General features: G+C 40.6%; 2 protein-coding genes across 2 annotated transcripts; both read left to right on the top strand.

Moving 5' to 3' along the window:
* Positions 1-3,956: 3,956 nt before the first annotated feature.
* On the top strand, positions 3,957-18,236 carry LOC118118014 (zonadhesin). The gene is made up of 25 exons (XM_035170775.2): positions 3,957-4,201; positions 4,360-4,412; positions 4,543-4,617; positions 5,251-5,474; positions 5,586-5,658; positions 6,111-6,508; positions 7,243-7,807; positions 7,952-8,148; positions 8,241-8,630; positions 9,047-9,339; positions 10,217-10,482; positions 10,889-10,951; positions 11,294-11,431; positions 11,529-11,785; positions 11,925-12,009; positions 12,152-12,223; positions 12,434-12,568; positions 12,686-12,942; positions 13,061-13,145; positions 13,235-14,428; positions 14,675-14,883; positions 15,002-15,158; positions 15,248-15,648; positions 16,413-16,542; positions 17,625-18,236. Exons 1-25 carry the CDS (start codon positions 4,125-4,127, stop codon positions 17,765-17,767), a joined length of 5,937 nt encoding a protein of 1,978 aa, XP_035026666.2. The 5' UTR covers positions 3,957-4,124; the 3' UTR covers positions 17,768-18,236.
* A 204-nt stretch (positions 18,237-18,440) lies between these two features.
* On the top strand, positions 18,441-23,113 carry LOC118118017 (uncharacterized protein DDB_G0271670). Its single transcript, XM_035170780.2, has 8 exons — positions 18,441-18,655; positions 19,310-19,345; positions 19,500-19,625; positions 20,462-21,034; positions 21,173-21,400; positions 21,539-21,670; positions 22,397-22,473; positions 22,568-23,113. Exons 1-8 carry the CDS (start codon positions 18,598-18,600, stop codon positions 22,640-22,642), a joined length of 1,305 nt encoding a protein of 434 aa, XP_035026671.2. The 5' UTR covers positions 18,441-18,597; the 3' UTR covers positions 22,643-23,113.
* Positions 23,114-23,351: the final 238 nt, after the last annotated feature.

Genomic DNA, 23,351 nt, shown 5'->3' with positions numbered 1-23,351 from the left:
TGCTTTGGCAGCTTAAATGATTCAATGAATATTAAACAGATGCCACACTGAGGAGGTTTGCTTTTGATAAATCTGTTTTATTTTGGAAGAATTAAGAGAGTGCTCTAAACTATACCTTTCCTAATTTACATTCCATGGAGGGTCGTGTTGCCGCTTTCCTTCACCCTTCGCTGGTAACTCTTAATTCTAAAAACCTCACTGAAAATGGGTCATTTTCCAGCAGACAGACTATAAATGGCAGCTCCTGTAAAAATGTACCTATAAATAGTCAGGGGATTTAAAATGCAATGTTATAGACCCACTTAAGTAGTTACGTATGTCCTCAACGTGCATGTACCGATGTAATTTACTGCTATATCAACAAGGTGCACAAGCACTCAGTCCTCTGCAGTATTTTGAAGGCCGTACATTATGTTCTATCAACTTTCAAGGAGCAGAAAAGAAATCACAGGCAGGGTTTAGAAATGGCAAAAACATCCACACACACACTTCAAAGCTGCGAAAAGTGCCATCAATATTCCTAAGACTGGAGAAATGGGGCATCAACAGAAAAGCTCAAAGACTTGAGGTTCAAACCTGAGACATAAATGAGAGCCTGTTAACTGGCCTGCTTTCCCACTGGTCTACATCTTTGATGACCTTGACCCTACACTGAATCACCTGGCAGCAAAAAAGAAGAAGCGGTGTGATCCCAGGTGTCCTCATTTAATTCCCACATCTAAGGGAAGGGAACAAGTATACCAATGAGAGCTCAATAAAAGAATAAGTCCTAAAGCTCTGACATGAGGGAGATCTCAGTGTCTGCCCTGTCTTGCCCAGTATTATCCATCAACCATGACCTTGACCTGCTGCTACAGCTGAGGGAATCTCCAGGGAGCACACACTGAGAAGACGCAAGTAAACTGGAAGGAAGGCGGAGATGATTTTCATATGCCATTGGGTGACCTATTCATAGATGAAAGACTGCACTGCAGATTGATTTTCCTTTTTTTAGCAGAGGTGCAAGCTTAGTACAAACTGAACTCTTGACAAAAGGGTCTGCTCAAAGTCGACTTTGAGAGAAGATTAAGGAACAAATGTTTTCCAAGGGGCAAACTGATTTAGGCACATGGTTGTTTTCCTTCGGGCCAAAGTCAAGGATCAAGGGTCTAGGGCCCATGAATGGGGTCATGGATCACCCCATGTTAAAAGGAAAAGAAAAAAATGATGTGGAACCTTTTGAATTTGTATGGTTTGGATGTCAGATCTACATTTTATAATTTGAATAGCATGTTTCGAGCTGTATGATGCTCAAGAATGTACTGTCATTTTTTTATACAAGTTGCTTTTTGGCATTCAAGAAATGCATAGTGGGCTGGATTGAAGCGTCTTGCAGGCCACATACAGCCCAAGGGGCCGACGTTCCCTATTGCACAGAGGAAATAGATGGAAAAATTGTTTAATTATGGTCGATTTATAGTCTTGCATTCATTTGTGCACATGAAGAGAGAAAAAGGCTCGACAGATCTCGAGCTCGTGACGAATGAGTGACTGTTGCTCTTGGAAAGTCACAGAATTGCCACACAATAGCCCCATGACTGCCACCCCCCTCCCAGGTGGAACATCACCAGTAAAATATTACAGGATGTTCAGGCATGTTCATGTGCTCCTCAAAACCTGTTTCTGGAAACTTGCTTGGATAACATCTGAACTAGGCAATGTTTAATGGTAGACTTGCCCACCTTGACAGAACACACTGTGCAGGACCAAGTCACAGGCTTTGCTCTAGATATGTTTGAAAAAATACTTTTTTTTCCAAATTGACATTCCTTTGCCTTACTGTGGTGTTCTATTTTTACCTGACAGCACTGCAGAGCTAGCTAAGAGACGATCAAAATAGCAAACACTGGCTTATTAATGGTTAGTCATGGATCATGGCATGTGCAGCCCACAGTGATCCTTGGGAAAGCCGACAGTATATTGCTTTGCACTTGGTCCTGGCCCCTTGATGCTCCTTCTCCCGCTGCCTGTGGGCGAGGTTGATTATTAATAGCCCTTTTATTTGTTGGCTGAAGACATGCAGGAGCTATGAGATATGAGTTGTATGGATCTATAGGTATGTAATAGAGCAGCATTTTCTCAATGATTATGTCATAATTCAATATTGAACACAATTCTGATGTATATTGATGCGGTTCCCATGAACTATATCACTACATCATGCCCCTCTGGGTGGGGCAGAAAGGTGGCCACATTGTTGACAGTCTTGGTTACCAAGATGCTTAGTGATGGTGTATTCAGAAATAGGTTTATACCTTGATAAAATTATATGAAAGGCCCAGGAAAGGTCTTATCAACAGACCGACAACTCCGTCCCAGTAATTATCACGGCCATAACTGCTAAATATAGAACCATTTGATAGCTATTATTATCCATCTGCCTAATTGGGTAACTGGAAATTCCAACTTAACTATAGTGATGCTGTTCATAGAAAAAGGCAATAAGTAACCAAGTATGACAAAACATTAACTGAATGAAAAACAGTACATCTACTTGCATAGTATTGTGTGGTTAACTGTAAATACAGATTTTTGACTAGACATTGAGGAGCCATGCATCCGCTTTATTTCACGTTACAGCCTCTAAAATATCCGTCTGAGCACAGATCTCTACTTCTCAGTTTATGAGTAACTCGCGTCCAGAGACATTCATCACACACCCTAGACAACTCAGAACCAGATAAAACCTTGATCTAACCGATTGTCTGTTGTGAAATTCGGCTGGTGTCTTTTAGACAGCTCATTGATTATCTCTGTAGTTCGGATGGTTGCCTTCTTTATGCAAACCGGCGCAAAAAAAGAAAATGAATGTCTGCAAACTGGCGACAGTTATGACTTTTTATATTCCTGTCATACACAAGCATTAGGTATTTTACCCTCCCTAACAAAGAACCCGCTGTCCGGCTGGATAGCTTTAAAGAGCTCCAATATTTGTTTTGGGCCACTGTCCCTGTTGACACGTACCAACAGGAATGTTACTTCAGGAGTAGGTGGCCCACAGGGCACCTTCTGCACAATGTGTCCTTCTTATCACTCTTTCTCCACCTGTCACAGTTGTGTGCTGTTATCTAGTTGACGTACAATTAATAATACAACAGACACTAATTCAAGTCTGTTATTATACAACATTATCAGGTCACGATGTTACACATGTCTTGCTGTGGGTGTTTCAAGAAGATAGATTGCACAAGCTGGCTCTTTTTAATGGCCCATCTTTTTTGCTCACCTGTGATAAGTGGAAGGGAGTTAAAGGCGTCCTTGCAAAGTAAATCATTCTTGTTACAGCAAGCAGAATCCATGCTTTAATATTCAGAACAGAAGAGACTATATCTGATACCTTTGTATTACGAGTGATGTCATTAAATAAACATGGGAGAAGCTACATTTTTGAAAATAATTTGGTTTCTCTGAGGCTATAATGTTAATTTACTTCGGTTTCAATAATCGCACCATCTCTTCATCAAAGTGTGCTTTTTGAATTAAAGGCTTTTGATAAATGGCCTGGCCGTGTATGGAAATTGACACCACAACAGACTGCTGCCTTTTTATCATGAAAAATGCAAACCGATGTGTGAGAGTGTAATGGAAATGATAATTAGCAGCAAAATAAAATGCTATGTCTGTCTTTTCTCATTCTATATTGACTAATCAGAATATTTTTTTATGCATCACTTCATTTACTCATGTATTCAGTGTTTTATGACATAGCAACACTATCACTATTTGCTGTAAATGTGTTAGCAGCTGCCCGTCACTGAGAATATCTCTATGCCACAGTTCAGTTTCAGTCCATTACATGTCTTCCTGTCCCACAGTTTTCTTTCTCCGCCCACACACAGGCTACCTGGTCAGGTGGGGTGGGAGGGGGATTATAAATGCATGCAACCCTCCACTCGGTCCGGAGAGGGACACAAGAGGGTCAACGCCTCTGTGCTGCCAGATAAAGGGTCATATACTGTGCGCTGTGTTTCCACAGAAAAGATCTACGACTGTTAGTGCTCATCAGTCACTGTTCGACTCATCAAAAAGGCAGAGAGTATTAGCAACGGGAGATCAGCAGAGAGGCTGCCGTTAAGGGATCAGCCATGCTCGGAGGAGTCCACACAGATTTGTTGGTCACGTTGACTTTACTCTTCCTCTCTCAGACGGGGACTCTGTGCAGGTGGGTCTTACATTTTAGCTGACATTTTGTCTTTTAATATTCTGTTGCTCGTGTGGAGAATTAATGAGATGTTTTTAAACCAATCAGCTATTTTACAGATTTATGCCGTGATTGTTTTAGAAGCAAAGCAAATTTTTGTAATCTTGTTTCTTTGTCAGAGCTGAAAACGACTTTACATTGGCTCCTTTACCAGAGTGGAGGACAAATGCAGGTATCAAGTATATCTACTGAGATTTACAGAGTCGCTAGAGTTCATATCTTTAAATTTATCAAAAAATGTAAATTTAAATAAACGGACCAAATCCATAGATACTATCTTAACCCCCTTTTCTCTTGCATAGAGTATGTTACACAATGTTCCTACGACAGACAGAACAACCAGATCTGTGACTGGACGAGAAACCAACAAATAGGAGGTAAAGAACATTTACTGAACTGAATGTCTTTGATTATTTAAATATCGAAATAATGAAATTTAATTTGAATTCAAAGTCGTCAGGTTACAGTTCAGTGCAGATATGAGATCAGTGTGACACAGAGATTACCTGACCGTAGTGACCTTTCAGTCCGTCAGTCCACAGTTCTTTTTTTATCTGCAGACAGACTGTGGCTGTGCTTCGCTGCATATCGCTAATTGATCTGAAGCAGACTAATAATCTTTTATAGCCTGGTGTTCTCCCAGGGGCTATCAACGTAAAGGGCCTGCACTTGTGCTTCAAAGTTAGCACAAAAAAATAGTTTGCACCACAACAGATGTACTTGTTGATTTTATTATAATAACAAATGAAAAGGATTGGTTTGCCATTTGGGGTTAGAAATTATGACATAACATAAAAGCCCATTCCTAAAGTGTGTAGTTAAAAATATATTCTACTATTTATATTATGTGCTTTTGAAAAGAATGGAGCATCAACGACTAGAAGGTCATTGAATTTGTACTTTAGAAACTAGTGCCAAGGACAAAAACTATATTGAGCGTGCCAAATATCTATGGAAATTCCAAGAGCATCTAGTGCATGATATTTACTTATTGAGCTTTTTACCTCCAGTGGATGTTGCAGTGAGTATTTTCGAGAGTGGTCCGCTGAGGCTGGAGGGCGAGGCCTGTCTGGAGTTTTGGTACCAGTGCCCAGTCACAAATAATGGGTCTGAACTAAGAGCTTTACTGAAAAGCAGCGACGGTCAGGAAGAAATCTGGACCTCTCCTGTCCTCCCCAGAAATTCGTGGATACAAGTATTTGTCCCCCTGAAAATCGTGAAACCGGAGTCTCGGGTAAAGAAAATATAATAATTTGCACTTTTCCTAGGATCTATAATTGAACTGGAATGGTGAATCAATTATTTTAAATCATTTATATCTAAAGAGATGATCTGTTTACATTAGGTTGTACTTGAATCAGTGGCCATGGAAGGACGGATCACAATTAACAAGATAGGTGTAAGAAGAGGCTCATGTGGTAAGTATTCATTTACTCTTCTATAGCCATCTTAACGTCTGCTTTTGGTACCAATGTTAGGAAGAAAAGAAAAAAAGAAAAATAAAATCACTATATTAAAGTATACATGGTGATAATGTTTATGCAACACACACAACAGCTGTCATGTCAGATGACCGAAACTGCAAAAGCCCATATGCCACATAACCCTTCTAACGTTTAAAGATGTAAAATATTCATCTATCTGGTTTCATAAGTTCTCCGTTATAATTTGACAAAATGATTTTGATTCTTATGATTAAATCAACAAAACATGAATCAACGGATCACTAACAGGAATAATAGACTGGATAACTTAAGATAATTAAGGAAATGTGTTAAATTCCAATAATAATACTAAAGATTCATTAATGTTGCTAATCAATTACTGTGAGCCAGATGGTGTGATTGTTTACTCAGTCATTGCCCCACAGGACCCCAGTGTGAATCTAACACAGAGTTATGGACGGATGAGTCCACCCGCTGCCTCTGCTCTGAGGGCCAGCTCTCCTGCTCTCCCTCTCCGTGCCCACAAGGCCAAATCTGTGGTCCTCAAAGAGGAGGATCCACAGGGATTTCCACCACTGGGACGTGCACAATACACAGTCACACAGACTGCAGCACTTTTGATGGAGTGCTGTTCCGCTTCATGGCCCCATGCACCTACGTACTGGCTAAGACCTGCTCGCCCACTGGGGCCCTGCCCATGTTCAGTGTGGAGGTGGTCAATGAGCAGAACGGGAACTCATCTCTGCCAGCCATTCAGCAGGTCAATGTGGACACAGGGAACATCAGAGTGTCTCTATTGAAAAGACAGACTCACCGGGTCGTGGTGAGTTACTTTAAAAAGGGAAGCAGGAATTTAGAAAGGCACTTGCACTGTTATCCATTGTATCCTTCCCGCAGATTAAAATGTCATGCTGTCTCACAGAGACAGACCAGTTATGTCTGACTTTTGTTAAATGAAAAAAAAAAAAAAAACATTCAAACAACCTCATTAAATGTTTTTTTCCTTTTGCTTTAGAAACTACACAGTTGTGCCCATAAACTCTTTTTGGCACACCAATTCTTTATTGCCTGTTTACTCAGCTAAGCTATTCATCTCTGTCACATCACACATCTGAGGACAATAACTAAAAGAGGCAGTAATTTGCAGAGCAAACCATACTAAAGCACTGAATTAACATGTCTGTATAAAAGACGCCACTCCCCCCCCCCGACAAAACAAATAGTATTCCTATACCTTCATAAAACTGTACTTCATAATTACTGTTTATACAACTTCAGTTTAGAGGCCCCTTGTCATTATGCTGAAATGAGTGTTGAGCTTAGTATTGTACTACATAATGCAGTTCCCATATCTGCAGTCGATTCTACTGATAAGCTGACTATCATAAAGTGCAGAGTTTAAAAGACACAGTGTCCTGGCCTCCTGAGCACACTTATCAGCTTATTCAATTCTCAAAGATTTATCTAGCTTCAGTATCCTGAATTTCATACAAACTGTCAGATACAATATGCTAATGACAGTGGGTAGGGAAGACTCAAACTTCTCCTCTTCTTCAGGTTAATGGGGTCTGGAGGAAGCTTCCGCTGAGCCTTGGCAGTGGCACTGTCAACATCAAGAGTAACCCTGCTGCCGTTGTCCTGGGAACCAGTTTCGGTCTGATCGTTTCATTTGACAGCACTGGGGCTGTGCATGTTATTCTGCCGTCCACATATTCAGATGAGGCCTGTGGCTTGTGTGGCAACTTTAACCACATCAGGGAAGATGACCTCCGCAAGCCTGATGGTACAAACGCCCAAGATGCTACGGCTTTGGCTCAGAGCTGGCAGACTGGGCAGAGCACCTCCTCCTGTGAAACTATTCTAGTCCCTCTTCAGTGTGACCCACAGGAGGAGGCCAAGTACACCAGTGAGTTGTACTGCGGTGGCCTCCTCTCCAGCACTGGGCCCTTTGCTGACTGCCAATCAGTTCTGGGGGCAGAGAGTTACTTCAGGGGCTGTGTGGTCGGTATGTGCTCTGCTCATGGTGACCCAGCAGTGCTATGTGAGACATTACAGGTCTACAGTGATATCTGCGAGGAGGCTGGAGTCGCTGTACCCATGTGGAGGAACTCCACATTCTGCCGTATGTTACTTATTGGCTTCCTGGTTTAATTTCTCTTCCAACTGTTATTAAAAGTGGAGAAACAGAGGCAAATAATGACTAATAATACAGTGAGATTAAAGTCATACTCAGTCGTCTTCCCTCTCTTTTCTTGTGTCCCCTCAGCCCTTCAGTGTGCTGAGAACAGCCATTATAACTCATGTGCTGATGGCTGTCCAGAGGTGTGCTCCGGTCTGGATTTAACTGGCTCTTGTGGAAGCTGTGAGGAGCAATGCGAGTGCGACTCTGGCTTCAAACTCAGTGGGGGAAAGTGTGTCCCAGCAGAGGACTGTGGGTGCTGGTACAGTGGGAAACACTATGAGGTAAGTAAACTAGATAAAGTAAAAACAACAAAATATTCACCTATTCCCATCTGCGGTGCTATAACTTATTATACACCTCCTATTCTCTGCAGAAAGGAGCAACATTTGTGGAAGGAGAGTGCGAGCAGCAGTGCCAATGCATGGGTAATAATGATCTGTGGTGCACCTCAATGCAATGTGCAGACACAGAGGTTTGTAAGGTCGAGGATGGAGTCAAAGACTGCTTCCCGTTCAAACCTGCCACCTGCAGGGTGTATGGCGATCCGCATTACATCACTTTTGACAGGGTGCCTTATGACTTTCAAGGAGGCTGCAGTTACACTCTGACTACAACATGCGGAGATGAAAGCTCGGTCCAGTTCACTGTAATTGGACACAACATGCATCCTCCCCTTCAGAACTTTACCCGGTCCAAGCTGGAGGCTGTGACTCTACAGGTGGAAGATTTTTTCCTTACACTAAATCAAAGTGGAGAGGTCCTTGTAAGTATGAAAACACTTTAAAATATAACAAACATAAATTAATAGTATGATACTGAACAGCTTCCAGTCAATGAATCTCATGTCCTGCATGTGGCCAACTTACTGTGTCACGGTGTTATCTGAGGTGATTAATTAATGGCAGTGACAAATGACCTTAGTATCAGCACACCCATGTTTATAGAGTCAGTTATTACTCTGTCATTGAAGGAAGTCTTTCGTTTATCTTCTGGGGTTAACAAGAATACACAAACTAATAACTCACCCACTTTACTTTACCCTGAACAGCTCTTTGGAAGCTAACTGGTTGCACTTACTATCCCAGTAGGAAAACAATATTAACAATGTGTTTGCCATTTAAAACCAAACAGTTCTCACTAGAATAAATCAGTATAATTAATGGATTTTCCTCTCTCTAGGCAAATAACAGCCGTGTCCAACTCCCCTATGTCACTGATGGTACCTACGGCTCAATGCGGGTCTACATGAAGAATAATTATATTGCTCTGGAGGCGGACTTTGGCCTCCGGCTACTTGTAGATGGGCAAAGCAGACTGTTTGTGCAGGTGGATGAGCGCTACAAGTACGAGCTATGCGGACTGTGTGGCACCTTCTCCGAATATCAGGACGATGAATTCATAACCCCAGGAGGCCAAAACGTTACAGAGCCATTTGAGTTTGGTGACAGCTGGAGGGTGCCTAACCAGAATGAGTGAGTTATTTTAGACTGCAGGGTATCTGCACACTGAATCAATGACATAACTCCAAAAGGAAAAAAATGAAGGTCATCAAAAGCAAAAAAAAAGACTAAGATACACAGTTTTAAAGCCACACGAGCAGTGGGTGCTGAATGTTTTCCCATCTACCTTAGCTCTACTTTGTATTTAGTGCTAACAGCAAGATAGTGAACCTGAAAATGAAGATATCTGCTAAACATCAGCATGTTAGCATTGTAATTGTGAACATTTTAGCATACTCACATCTGCTAAAAGCTCCACTGGAGCCTAACAGAGCCACTTGCATGGCTGTTGAAAAGCAATTGCAAGATGCATTAATTTGCATCAGTATAACCAGCATGAAGGTTAATCGTGCAATTGCCCCATTTAAAAAGGTGTGAACCAAAAACAATGATGGGATGAATTCAGGATGCATCCTTTCTTTAAACAGCATAAATGAAATGCTTACCGAGGTACAGTATCAGAGAAATAGGAAAAATAGTATTTTTTTAGTTCATTTATGATTTCCCGTCTGAACCAAAGACATACAATCATTATCTGTAGTGTATTGAAATTGAATACCATCATATTCTTTTGTTTTGTATGATATTGTGTTGAATTGCATTGTGCTGAAATAAAAAAATGCTGCACCACACCGCATCGTAATAGGGGTGAGTCTATAGCTGCAAGTTATTTTAGTGGGTGTAGACTAAACACAAACTAGCCAATAAAAAATTGTACGCATTAAAAACAAGATATTAAATAACTAACAACACAAACATTAATACCAAACCACCACACCTTACTTTATTGTTTTCACCATAATTTCAAATGTTTTAACCTCTTTTTCATTGTTCAAACTTTCCCCTCCAGGTGTACTGTCTATCCAAATGAACCGAGAGTCTGTGACTATGATGAAGAGAACGATGCCTACAATGAGTGTAACACACTACTGAAGGATGCCTTCAATCCCTGCCATGAAATTGTTCACCCCAACATCTACCTGAATAGTTGTGTGTACGACTATTGTGCCACAAATGGGGACCAACACACCTTATGTGAATCTCTCAAGTCCTATGCAACAGCATGTCAGGTTGAAGGAGTGGAGCTGCCCTTCTGGCAGACAGACACAGCTTGTGGTTAGTAACATACGTTAATAACAGATAGTCTGTTGTAAGTGCACACTCTTGTAAGTGCACAGTGTGCACTTACAATGGGTCTGATTCGTCAAATTCTTATTTGTCACAAAGATTTACTTGCTCTTAATCTTAAAGTAAGTCATTCTGTTAAATGTTGTGCATTGCTGCTGCTTTTCACTTTTTTGATCACAACGCAAAACTGGTCCATTGCATCTGCCAACTATGCATCTGCTTTCTTTCTTTTGTCTTGTTTGTGATACAAACAAGGTTGGAAAAAAATATTAAATAGGCCAAACATATATTACCTAGGGCAAGAACAATGCAAGGATGGTAGACTCAATTCAACACAACATAATTTTTTCTTTGCTTGCTTGCTTGTTTGTTTGCTTTTTTGTTTCTATTTCAGCTGAGCCTCAAACCACTTCAACCACTCCAACAACCCCAACCTCTCCAACACCAGATCAGACTTGTAAGAGCATATAGGACTGGGAAGGCTTATTCGTTACTAATTCAGGAAGAAAAAAAAAGATCAATGTCATAATCCAATTTAAAATTAGAAACAAATATCATTTCGACAACAAGTATTGCATTTGAATATGCTTGCCTCCTTGACTATGCTTGCCTCTTACCACAAATCATTTACATAATTTTAATATATAGTATTTGAATACATTGTAAAAGCATTGATGGGTGAAATAATGGTTTTGAAGACAATTATTTTTAACTAAAATTCTAGTTTTCAAACTGTAATTTATCATAGATAAGGTCATAATACTTACAATATCCATTGTGTTTTTATGCTTTTTCATAGTCTGTCCTATGAATTGTGACTTTGAAAAAAATCTGTGTGGATGGGAGCAGCTCATACAGGACAGTTTTGATTGGACAAGACATTCAGGACCCACCCCCTCAAACCTAACTGGGCCAATCAAGGACCACACCACTGGAGGTAAAACACAGTGTCTGGACAAACTATTACATCTGTAGGGTTGCGACATTAGTTGCTCATGCTTCATGCTCATTGTTCGTTTTTCTTGTTTCTCCAGCTGGCTTCTACATATACATTGAGGGAGACAGTGTCATCCATGGAGACTCAGCCCGTCTGATGAGTCCAAAGTGTCATTACAATGGCCCACTCTGTCTGCACTTCTGGTATCATATGTATGGTTCAGCTACAGCAATGACCATCAATATCTACCTGCTCAAAGACAACAAAGCTACCAAGCTGTGGTCCATGATGAACAACCAGGGACCAACATGGCATCCAGGAAATGTTGACATCCGTGTGTCTGGTCCTTTCCAAGTAAGTCTGACAATATATGTGTGACTATATGAGATACTGGTTATAACTGGTTGCCAACAGTTCCTACGCCATTCTTACCAACTAGTATTTGTATTTTGTACTATGAAGAATAGTATTTTATGGTCATCCCCCATTTCAGATCATAGTAGAGGGAATCCGAGGCTCTGATGCACTGTCGGATGTGGCCATAGATGATGTTTCCATCCACTTTGGCTCATGCTCAGGTGACATTAACCTCTTACAAAAAGGAGTAATATATTGCACCATTACTTAATTCTTTTTTCATTTGGTGCTAAAACATCAAGGTCTCAATTTATAATAACTGATATCTCAGGTTTTGAACAAAGTCAATCATTTTTACTTTAGGCAGATTCCCTGACCGGGTTGCTGGAACTGAGCTTCCTTCCTCAAATGTGGAAGTCCTCCCATCACACCCAGGTAAGCACACGCAAGATATACTTCATGGGTCAGTGGTTTCAGAAAAGCAGAATTTTGGTTACCAATTGATGTTAATGTCAAGTCCAATCAATACTGAATGTGCAGTTGTTCACAGTGATTGAGGGTTACAGATTCTCTACATTTTTAGTAAGTTGTGTAAGAGACTCAATGCTTACTTCAGGTAAATGTTTTGCTAATGTTTCCCTGCAGTCTGTAACCTCGGCTGTAGCTTTGACAACCATCTTTGTAGCTGGAATCAGATGCTTACTGATGTTTTTGACTGGACATGGCAGAATGGTACCACACCCACCCTGATGACAGGGCCCTCTACTGACCACACTGGTGGTAAAACAATTTATTTTTGTTACAATCTAAATGGTGACATAATAAACTGTGGTAAAGATTATTCTGACCATGGCAAGTCTCTCTGAGAAATTTGGGTTCTTCTTAACTCTCGTCTAGATGGTCACTACCTGTACATTGAGGCCAACAGTGCAACTTATGGAGATACAGCTCGCCTCATCAGCTCTGAGTGTTCTGACAGTGGTCCTCAGTGTCTGCAGTTCTGGTACCATATGTACGGCTCAGCACATACAATGGGCCTCCATGTTTACCTGCTCCAAGACCGACTGGCTGAGGGTGTCTGGTGGAAGAGGAATGACCAAGGAAATATGTGGCACCTGGCTCAGGTGGACTTAACTACAACTGAAACTTTCCAGGCAAGTTACTTATTAAAACATGTTTAATTCCCTCATCTGCCTAATGTTAGAAAATTGCTAATGCATGGGTATGCTGTAAAAGACATACTTAAGTATTAACCTGTGCACCAACTTTTAGATCATTTTTGAAGGGCGTAGAGGTTCCAATGATCAGTCTGATGTGGCCGTAGATGATATATCAATTCATCGTGGACGCTGTGCAGGTGATTCTGTCCTGACATTCAAAGTAGTCCTAAAAAAGTAAAACTGAAAACTTACTGAAAGTTACTGACTCGATTGTGAATTGTTACAGACTTGACTAAACCAACAACCCCTGCTCCTGAGGTCCCTGCCACACAACAACCCACAACAACTTCATCAAAACCACAACCACCATCGACAACTACAGTTACAACAACCACAACTTCAAATCCTGATGTCCCAATGACCACAAGAACTGATGTTCCAACAACAACAAGACCACAGCTACCAATAACATCAAGGCCAATAAAAACAGCTGCAACTGGATCAAAAACCACAGCTAGAACACACCCACAAACCTCAGGAGACCCAGAAGTTGGAACTCCAGAACAGCCAGTACCTGAAACCACAGCAAGACCACAGCCTTCAACCACAACTCAACCACGGCCACACACATCTATAACACAAACTACAACCACAGCTAGACCACAACCACAAACCACTGAGTCACAAACAACAAATAGACTACAAACTCCAACCACTACATCACAACCACAAACAGTTAGACCTCAACTAACAACCACAGTTCAACCACAGCCTCCAACCACAATGCAGCCAAAACCACCAACAACAGCTCTGTCTGAGTCACAAACAAGCACTTTACATCCTTCAACCACTACAGCTAAACCACAACCTCCAACAACAACAACAACTACACCAAAACCTCAGAACACAACTCTACTTGAGTCACAAACAAGCATACCAAAACATTCAACCACCACAGTTAAACCAAAACCTTCAACCACGATGCAGTCACAAACACCAGACACAGCTCCATCTGAGGCACAAACAACACGCACACATCAAACTCAAACCACTACAGCGAAACCACAAACTCAAACCACTACAGCGAAACCACAAACTCAAACCACTACAGCGAAACCACAAACTCAAACCACTTCAGCTAGGCCACTACCTCCAACCACAATGCAGCCACAAACTTCAACCACTACTCTACCACAGCCATTAACAACAACTAAAACGCAACCTCCAACCACAGCTAGACCCCAACCACCAACTGAAACACAAACATCAAGTATAGCACAACAATCAACCACAGGTAAACCCCAACCCACAACAGCTACACCACAATCCACAACACTGAGACCAAAACCCACAACAACAGCTGGATCCCAACCCACCACAACCCTTAAACCACATCCACCAACTGAAAGACCTCAGACTACAGTAACACCACAATCTACAACAACTGCTAGACCAAAACCACCAACTACAGCTGTACCAAGTAAGTGAGACATTTGTATTCCCTTATTTAATGAATACGATTAAACCATGGACAGCTTTCCCATAATGAATATGCTACTTTACATGTAACATGTTAGGTAACAATGCCAACAGTCACGTGTGACCCTATAATGAAGATGAAGTGGTAAATAACTTAACAGTAAAGAATACATTGGTTATGTAGATCTATTATGTTATTGTGTTTCTGTTGTGTCTAAGGATATTCTCCTTCTCTGTCTCTACCTAGCATCCTCTTGCCCACAGAACAGTCATTACACCACTTGCATCCCTGCCTGCAGTCCAACCTGTAGACACCTGAATGGCCCACCACCCTGCAGTGACAGTGACAGCTGTGTGCCAGGATGTGTGTGTGATGATGGCTTTGTGCAGAAATGGCAGCGTTGTGTCCCTATCCAAGAGTGTGGCTGCGTGGACAGTAGTGGTAACAAACATCATGTGAGGGAGAAACTTTTCACCAATAGCACATGACTCACCCATGTTTCAAACGCATGAGACTATGAGAGCAATGCATGTGGACACTGAGGTCCAACCTGTACATTCTCTTTCTTGACAGTTCGATGACAGGTGGTACACCGATCACTGCAGTCAGAAATGTGAATGTGAGAAAGATGATGGAATAGGGAAGATTGACTGTGATGACCAAGACGAATGTGATGGAAATGCCATCTGCCTTCAAAACGACGAGGGCGAATACTACTGCAGATCTACAGGTGCTGTAAATGCAAACATTTAACTGCATATCTAAACTATGTTACATCTTGTTTACCGACATATTATTTGCTCCTTATTCGTTCCACAGGCTTCAGTGAATGCACTATAAATGGAGACCCTGAGTACAGAACCTTTGATAAAATGAAGTATGACTTTGAGGGCGAGCACTCGTATGTGCTGGTCCGGACCAAAAACTTGCCAAATGACATTCCAGGCGTCTACATCGTGGGCATCAATACACGCAGAGAAGATGATGGCGATGATAGTGAGCATCACGATGACAGTAGCAGTGAAGAAAACCACAGTCACAGAGTCAGGGATGAAGAGGAAGAAGATGATGGCGGCGATGAAGACAATGCTGACAATGACAGCAGTGATAGCAAATATCATGATGATAGCGAGGAAGATAAGGAACATCACAGATTACAAGAGCTTAAGATCATAGTGTACAATCACACCGTGGAGTTAAGAAAGAATCGAGAGCTGGTTGTAAGTACCAAGTGATATTTGTTTACAACACATCAACACACTGCTGCCATATCATTTTCTCAGATACAGTATCTGATACGTGGGATAATATCCGGTTTCTGCCCGCCCACACACAATTGTGAAAATACTGAGGGAAATAAGCAACACCGCACACTTGGGCCTATTTTACTGCAAGGTGATACTATAGTGTTGAAACTGATGACGTGCTATGTGCAGAATTATGCTGCTATGTTATTTCCCTATTGGTAGTTTCAACATGTTTCTGTGGGTATTATATGCAGATACATATGCATTGTGTATATGAACTCCCGTATTTCAAAAGGAATCAATTTTCTGAATAATTTATATATTTTTGCAGGTATTTGATCATAAATCAAATGGCCAAGTCATGAAGAGTTATTCAATGAAGACCATGAACATCCATATTTAATCTCATAGCAATAATTCTTATATCAATCTGGAAAGTGTTGAACTGACTCTCATGCTGTTTCTTACAATACTAGAGCCACACTGGTAACATGGCTGAATATTAGAGCTGTCCCAGAGTCAGGATATTCATAGTCTAATCCACTTAGATCACCTGCCTCTACTTCCATCACTGTTAGATTTGCGATTCAGTCACTGTTAGACAAGGAACAAGGAATATATGTGATTTTCTGAATGCTTGCACACAATATAGTTAATCATACAAGAGCTAGCTATATTCAAATGACTCTATTTGAAAATCTCCCACTGACACATCCCCCCTCTCGATCTCCCTGCAGGTGGATGGAAAGAAAACCAAAATGCCTGTCTCACCGACCGCTGGTTTAAACATCCGGCAGCATTCATCTCGCATCTACCTGAAGACCGACTTTGGCCTCTCAGTGGAGTTTAATGGACGCAGCTCAGCAGGTAACTAATCTTCACCAACAGAATTAGCAGTTCTGAAAATTGTAGGATTCATCGCAAACCCTTAAATCACAGTATATTATCCAATTCCGCGTCAAGTTATCATTTATTTTCTGGGAGAGAGGAATTGAATTAATTGGTTTGGGTTGTTTTGTGAAAAATGAAAAATACTAAAAAGAGAATGTAGAATAAATGAAGGCAGATGGCGAAAATCTAAACTAGAAATCTTTCACAATATACTTACTGAAAAACTTAAAAATTACAACAAGGCAATTTGAACATCATAGCATCAATACTTGATGGGGATCTGAAAATGTAGATATTTAACGTAAACTTAAAATGTAATCTTTTCAGCCTGGCTTTCATGTAGTTTCTGTCAAGATTTGTGAAGCAGTTGGACCCAGAAGCAGAGTTTAACAAAAGAGTATTTTTAATGAAAAGTCTTTAACAGAAAAAATAACAAAGCGGGAATCTCAAAAGGTAAAAACTGAAAAACACAGAGCACACGGGGGAAGCTTACAAGAGATGCAGAGGACGGGAGCTCAGGAGACACGGGATACAGAAACACAGGAGATCAGGACAGGACATAATGACGATAGACAATGATCCGACAAGGACAAAGGGGAGCACAGAGACTTATATCCACACACAGGGAAGGCAGGGACAATTGGACACAGGTGAAACACATGAGGACTGGTGCAGACAATCACAGACAGTAAGTAAAACTAGACACTAGACACAAGAACCCAGACAACAAAATAAAACAGGAAGTGAAGAGAGAAAACACTATGAACAGAGACTACAAAATAAAACGGGAAACACTCTTAATAAAGAATACAGAATACAAAACCCTTACAGTTTCATGTTATGGCTTTTTAGAATTAACACTGGTTTGATTTATTATGACGTATTATTTCCATAATATCTATTTTATAGTATCTTTCTTATCATTGTATTATATTATACGAGTGCATTGGTCTCTGAACTCAATCCCTTAACATTTTGTAAAGCACTTTGAACAGCAATTGATTAGTTTGAAAGGTGCATATGAATAAGTTTGATCGGTTAATGTGTTTTCCCTGCAGAGATCATTCTCCCACACATATATAAAAGGAAAGTAGGAGGTCTGTGTGGGAACTTTGACAGTCAAAGGAGGAATGACTGGATGAAGCCGGACGGCACCAGGGCCAGGAGTGTTCGAGAGTTCGGAGAGAGCTGGAGAGTGTAAACATTCTCTCCAGGTTGATAATATCTGTAACCTTAGAAGATAAGAATAAACCCGAGCTTCAAAACATGACTTGGCAAAAAACACCAGTGGCACTGATGTCCAGTTCTCTTCAGTTCTCCAGCTTTTCAGGACAAAGTACCATTAAAAAAAAAAAATTCCTACAGCGTCTGCTTTTATAAGATTTGCATTGTTCCAAGAATCTGATGTCAAGCCTACGTTCTTTTATGTCTATTTTTAAAATGGTTTTTTTTTAAATGTCATCACACTTTCAAGAAATCAGTGACAATATATCATACGTTGCGGTTTCTGTCACAGTCGAGTATAACATGTATTCAAAAGTGAGGCTGTGTAGATCTTTTACAGTAATGGACGCTGAACAAAGAACAAAAGGTACAATGCAGTGTTTGAATGATGAGAATGTATGTCTACACATGGACGCATTGAATGTGCAATAAATGATTATTGAGAATTGTGTTTGCACTTAGTCATAATTTCAATAAAGGCACAATGGTAGGTTTTCTCTTCACTGCTCCAATTAAAATGCCCTGTGGTTATTTGTGTCACCTTGTGTCTCGCCATTTCGGCTGGAGCGCGGCCACCAGAGCATTCCTGGCATATCTCAAGTCAGACAGTGTGAACCAGTGGAACTAGAGAAACAAATCATTACAAAAATGATAGACAACTTCTGTAACATGATATCATGATGTTGAAAGCAGGTAGTTTTTCCTCTTTCTGCTGTAAGATAATGGGATCATTGTGTGTGAGTGAGTGTGCGTGTGGTTTCAGATGTATAAATAAGCATTGCCTGCTCTGAAACGTCACACACAGTCATGGATTGCTTGACACTTTGCTTCTTCCACCTGATGGTGTTGTTAACTCTCACCGATGGTGAGTAAAACATTTATTTCACTCAACAGTTCAATAAATTCAGGTTCAAATTTCTCAGATAAATGCTAAAGGTTATTTGACCCCTTTTCTTAAAAATTATTAAATAATTCAAATACTAAATGACTCAGAAACGGATTGGATTGCATAATGAGAAATAATTCAATGCTCACAAGTGTGGTGCCACTTTCAATTAAAAAAATAAGCCTCTACTGAACCAGGTTATTGTCCTTGGGTTCTTAGTTTTATATTTAGCTGAATCACTGACTCAGTCTATGAGCGATAGCAACTAAACAGCCTCCACCTGTTTTTATATTATGTGTCGCTGTGTGTCACTTATCGCTGCTAATTGTACCGACCTCAGTGGGAAAACTCCTCCCATTAACACTAATAATAAAGTAATACTAAGAATAACAACAATAACCTGCTTCATGAGATGTCATTGCATAAAGGTTTTATATTATTGTTCATACAGAAACTGGTGACAGATTGTGTCTCTAAACAAGTACTTGCCTTTTATGAATGTTCTATCAAATCAAGAACCTGAATTTAGTGTTATCCAACTACAGTGTTGATGTAACTATCTGGAAGCTCACAATGAATGTTTTTTCTGAATTCAAATTAAATGACACGTCACTGTCCCTTTTAATGTTCTAGCACAATCCGGGGCAACCACTGCAGGTACAATAACGGGTAATATCGTCAACACGACCTTTCCTGTTCCTACACTTCTCCAATGCAACATATTCTGCCTCCATGTTAGGTTGATTACTGATCTTAAAAGAACACACCACTACATGCAGTACTGAGCCTGTAGTTTCTCTGCTGTGTTGTGTGTGTGCTCCAGGCTGTGCAGGTCCACCAGTGCTGTGCTGCTCTGGTCAAAACGGCAACTGTTGGAGGGGGTGTTTCTGTGACGATTTCTGCTCAGTATTCAATGATTGCTGTGCAGACTACCGCTCCACCTGCACATGTAAGTGATGGTGAAGAAAAAAAACTTAAAAAGGGAAAATAATAAATAATAAAACTTTATGGCAGAAGGAGCTCACAATTAATTTTGAAGATAATGTGTGTGGAGTATGTGGGGGAAACAAAGATTTTTTTTTTTTATATAAATTACTGGACTTCATAAAAATGTGACTTTCTGATAACAACCGATGTTTAAAGTGTGCAAATGAGCTGGACACATGATCTGGAATTGTCCTTGGTTCAGGCATTTTGGTGGGAGAAATATTGTAAAAAATTTGGGGAATTGGCAATGTTCAGCTCCACCATTATACCCACGATTTGGTCTCCTTGGCGACAAAACAATGATAACTGATACAATGAATAGCAAATTCAGTACTTTAAAAGATCTTATTATGGCTACAAGACTCATTGAAAAAAAAGGATAAAACCTGGATGTCCTGCAGCAAAATAAAGATCAATAAAATGATAGAGACAATGACAATTCAGAAACGACACCGGAAATGTGATGAACCTGGCTGTAGTTCAATGCCTGGTGGAGTTATTGAAGTCTGCTACTTGTCAGTGGTGATGGAACTTCAGAAAGCATTGAACTACAGTCAGGTTCATCACTTCTTTGGGTGCCCTTGAAACAATTCTGGAGTCTTTTTTCGCAATTTGCGACGCGTTTCTGTATTTGCATGTGTTGTGACTTTTTGCAGCACGTGTCGTCAAATTGATGAAGTTGTTTTTTGTAATTTGCGCGTGTTTTTTCTATTTGCATGCGTTTTCTTAATTTGCAGTGCATTGAGCTCTCTCGGCCACCGTAGGTTTGAAAGGGTCGATCTTTCTTCTCGATTACAGCTTCGGCCACTGCACCCCCGAGCAGATTCCGCACATCAACAAGCACCACTACGTCTACGACGGCCAATATCATCACAACCTTGAGAACCATAGTCTCTTCAACAACAGCTGCTCCCACGACAACAAGCAGCAGTAGAACATCTGCACCTCTGAATGTGAGCAGCACCTCAGCATCCGTAGAGTCTGCTGCCACAGCAACCAGCCAAACCAGCAACACCACCACACCCACACCAGCAGATAACAGCACCACTTTATCAGCCTCTGTAACGACATCTTCAGCCACCTCACCCGATACAACATCTACACCTGCACATGTGAGCACAACCACAGCATCTACTGCACACAACACAACCAACAGCAACACTACCCTGACGCCTGCATCCACTCTCTCCAATACAACAAACAGTAGCATATCTACACCAGTAGATGGCAGCACGTCCTCATCTACAACACACTACACAACAAACAGCAGTACGTCTACACAGACAAATGTCACCACAGCGGCATCAAGCAGTACATCTACACCTGCATATGGACTCACACCTTCAGGATCCACAGCCTCTACTGCAACAGGTTGGTCATTATGATGGATCTATAAAAAATAATACCAATAGATTGTTTTTCTTTTTATTGGTTGCAGCGACAATGATCCTCAGGGACTCATTTCCTTTAACGTGTAAACTAACCTTTTGTGTGTCTTTGTTCTCACAGCAGGAACAACACTGTCAGAGACCAGTGCTACTCTGGGAACTAGTAGTGTCACATCTTCACCAGTAGAGGGAACCACGTCCTCATCTACAACCTCTGCTTCTACAACACACTACACAACAAACAGCAGTACGTCTACACAGACAAATGTCACCACAGCGGCATCAAGCAGTACATCTACACCTGCATATGGACTCACACCTTCAGGATCCACAGCCTCTACTGCAACAGGTTGGTCATTATGATGGATCTATAAAAACTAATACCAATAGATTGTTTTTCTTTTTATTGGTTGCAGCAACAATGATCCTCAGGGACTCAGTTCCTCTAACGTGTAAACTAACCTTTTGTGTATCTTTGTTCTCACAGCAGGAACACAACTGTCAGAGACCAGTGCTACTCTGGGAACTAGTAGTGTCACATCTTCACCAGTAGAGGGAAGCACATCTGATGTGTCCACCATGAACACAGATTCCCAGATGACCAGCAGCTCACATAAAGGTGCAGTAAGTGAAACGCATGGTGTATTCATTTGCCATACTGGCACATTTTGAGTGCATAATTGCATTCACACTGACAATTATGGAAATGTACAGTGCACTGTCGGAGTGTGCATGGCACATTCATGGTGGTCAAAAAGTAGAAGAACCAAGAAAGAACTTCTCACCCTCAACAGTCGCCATCTTGGCTACATAGCAGAAAAAGAGGGACCACCAGCGAATTTTCAAATCTGTAAAAATGATGTAAGAAGAGTACGTCATCGGCGCCAGTGAAAGTAAAGTGACTGTGCCCCACGAGAAAGGGGGCCCACAAGAAAGTATAATTCATATTATGCATATAAAGAAAATGTCACTTTTCTGAGGGTATTTCCTCATTTCATTGTCATTTGTGTACAGATCAAAATGAATGTTGATGGCTGTGATCAACTTGTTTGATAGCTGATGATATCGAATCGCTGTTTATATTTGTGCGCACTGTTGACGAATCAATTGGAGATGTGCAATGCAATTCAGCGCAGAGTAAACTTCTCTTTATCCAACTTGTACAAGGAAAAGTAGCTGGTAGATATTTTTGCAGGAGACTTTTCGTAATTGTCGTCATTTCCCAGCGTACTACATCCAAGTGTTCTAATGGGAGTATCTGAATTGAAACGGTGATGGACTTCTGTTCTTTATTAACATAGTTAGACGTCTACATGATAATAAATCTTCATTTGTACTTTTTCAGTGACTGTTCACCTAAGAGCTTCTGTTTTATCACATAGTGAAGAAAACGAAGATGTGATTTCAGAGGCTGTATCGAATGCAAGTACAAACTACCTTTTAATATGAATCATTATATTTTACTATCACAGATAAAACATATGCATTTTAAACACTGTTGTTTCTTCAATCACAGCTTCTGACCCAGATCTTTCTGCAGCAGAAATGTGATGACTGCACCGTGGCCATCAAAAGCATCAAACTCACCTAACACAGCATATGCCGAGAAAACGGAAGCATGAATGTGGCTTCTGTCCAACGAAGACGGGCTCCACAACTGTTAAAGATCAGAGGCTACGTTTCACATATCTATTCAGCACTATCTGCACTACATGACGTTAGGAAATGAGCCAAAACCAAAGGAACGCGGTGCTGTTAAACTGAAGAGGCTCTTTTACGTGGTATTTAAAGGACGGGAGTAAGTAAAAGGTTAATTATACTGCAAGTGGTGGTTATGGCCCATTTAAACCACAGAGGTCAGTGAAAATAAGTCAAACAATGTGGGGATGGTTCGAGTCAACAGGTCATCTCCTGAGAAGGTGCAGAGTAAAACAACCTGAGGGACAAGTTAACTAAATCACATTTGAAGAACTGTTTCACTGTGGTGGAAGAAAACAAATCAATCAATCTGTTGATTATATTCTTGACTGATTATTTTGGTTAATAAAATGTCAGAAAATGGTGAATATGTCTTGTCATTTTTCAATTATTACTCAGGGAAGTTAATTGATCAAATAAAATTACTGCATATTCATTTAGTCTCTAATAATCTCAGCTTAACAACAAAGCAAAATATCAAAATGATGAAACTTTAGCGTGACGTTCAAACAACTGATGTTTCATTCACATCAAATAGAACCAATGCACATCTGACCTACACGACTTATGCATTTCAGTCTTCAAACCTATATGCAGATTCA

The sequence above is a fragment of the Hippoglossus stenolepis genome, chromosome 11 (genome assembly GCF_022539355.2).
Source record: "Hippoglossus stenolepis isolate QCI-W04-F060 chromosome 11, HSTE1.2, whole genome shotgun sequence".
Taxonomy (NCBI): domain Eukaryota; kingdom Metazoa; phylum Chordata; class Actinopteri; order Pleuronectiformes; family Pleuronectidae; genus Hippoglossus; species Hippoglossus stenolepis.
The sequence above is the reverse complement of the archived record's forward strand: the minus strand, read 5'-3'. Positions and strand labels throughout refer to the sequence as shown.

Bases quoted from the DNA above. Each gene is read 5' to 3' on its own strand.
- LOC118118014 (XM_035170775.2), top strand. From the start codon at position 4,125: ATGCTCGGAGGAGTCCACACAGATTTGTTGGTCACGTTGACTTTACTC. The intron at 4,413-4,542 runs GTATCAAGTATA...TCTCTTGCATAG, and splicing joins AGAGTGGAGGACAAATGCAG to AGTATGTTACACAATGTTCC. The intron at 14,429-14,674 runs GTAAGTGAGACA...GTCTCTACCTAG, and splicing joins ACCAACTACAGCTGTACCAA to CATCCTCTTGCCCACAGAAC.
- LOC118118017 (XM_035170780.2), top strand. From the start codon at position 18,598: ATGGATTGCTTGACACTTTGCTTCTTCCACCTGATGGTGTTGTTAACT. The intron at 21,035-21,172 runs GTTGGTCATTAT...TTGTTCTCACAG, and splicing joins CACAGCCTCTACTGCAACAG to CAGGAACAACACTGTCAGAG. The intron at 22,474-22,567 runs GCAAGTACAAAC...CTTCAATCACAG, and splicing joins TTTCAGAGGCTGTATCGAAT to CTTCTGACCCAGATCTTTCT.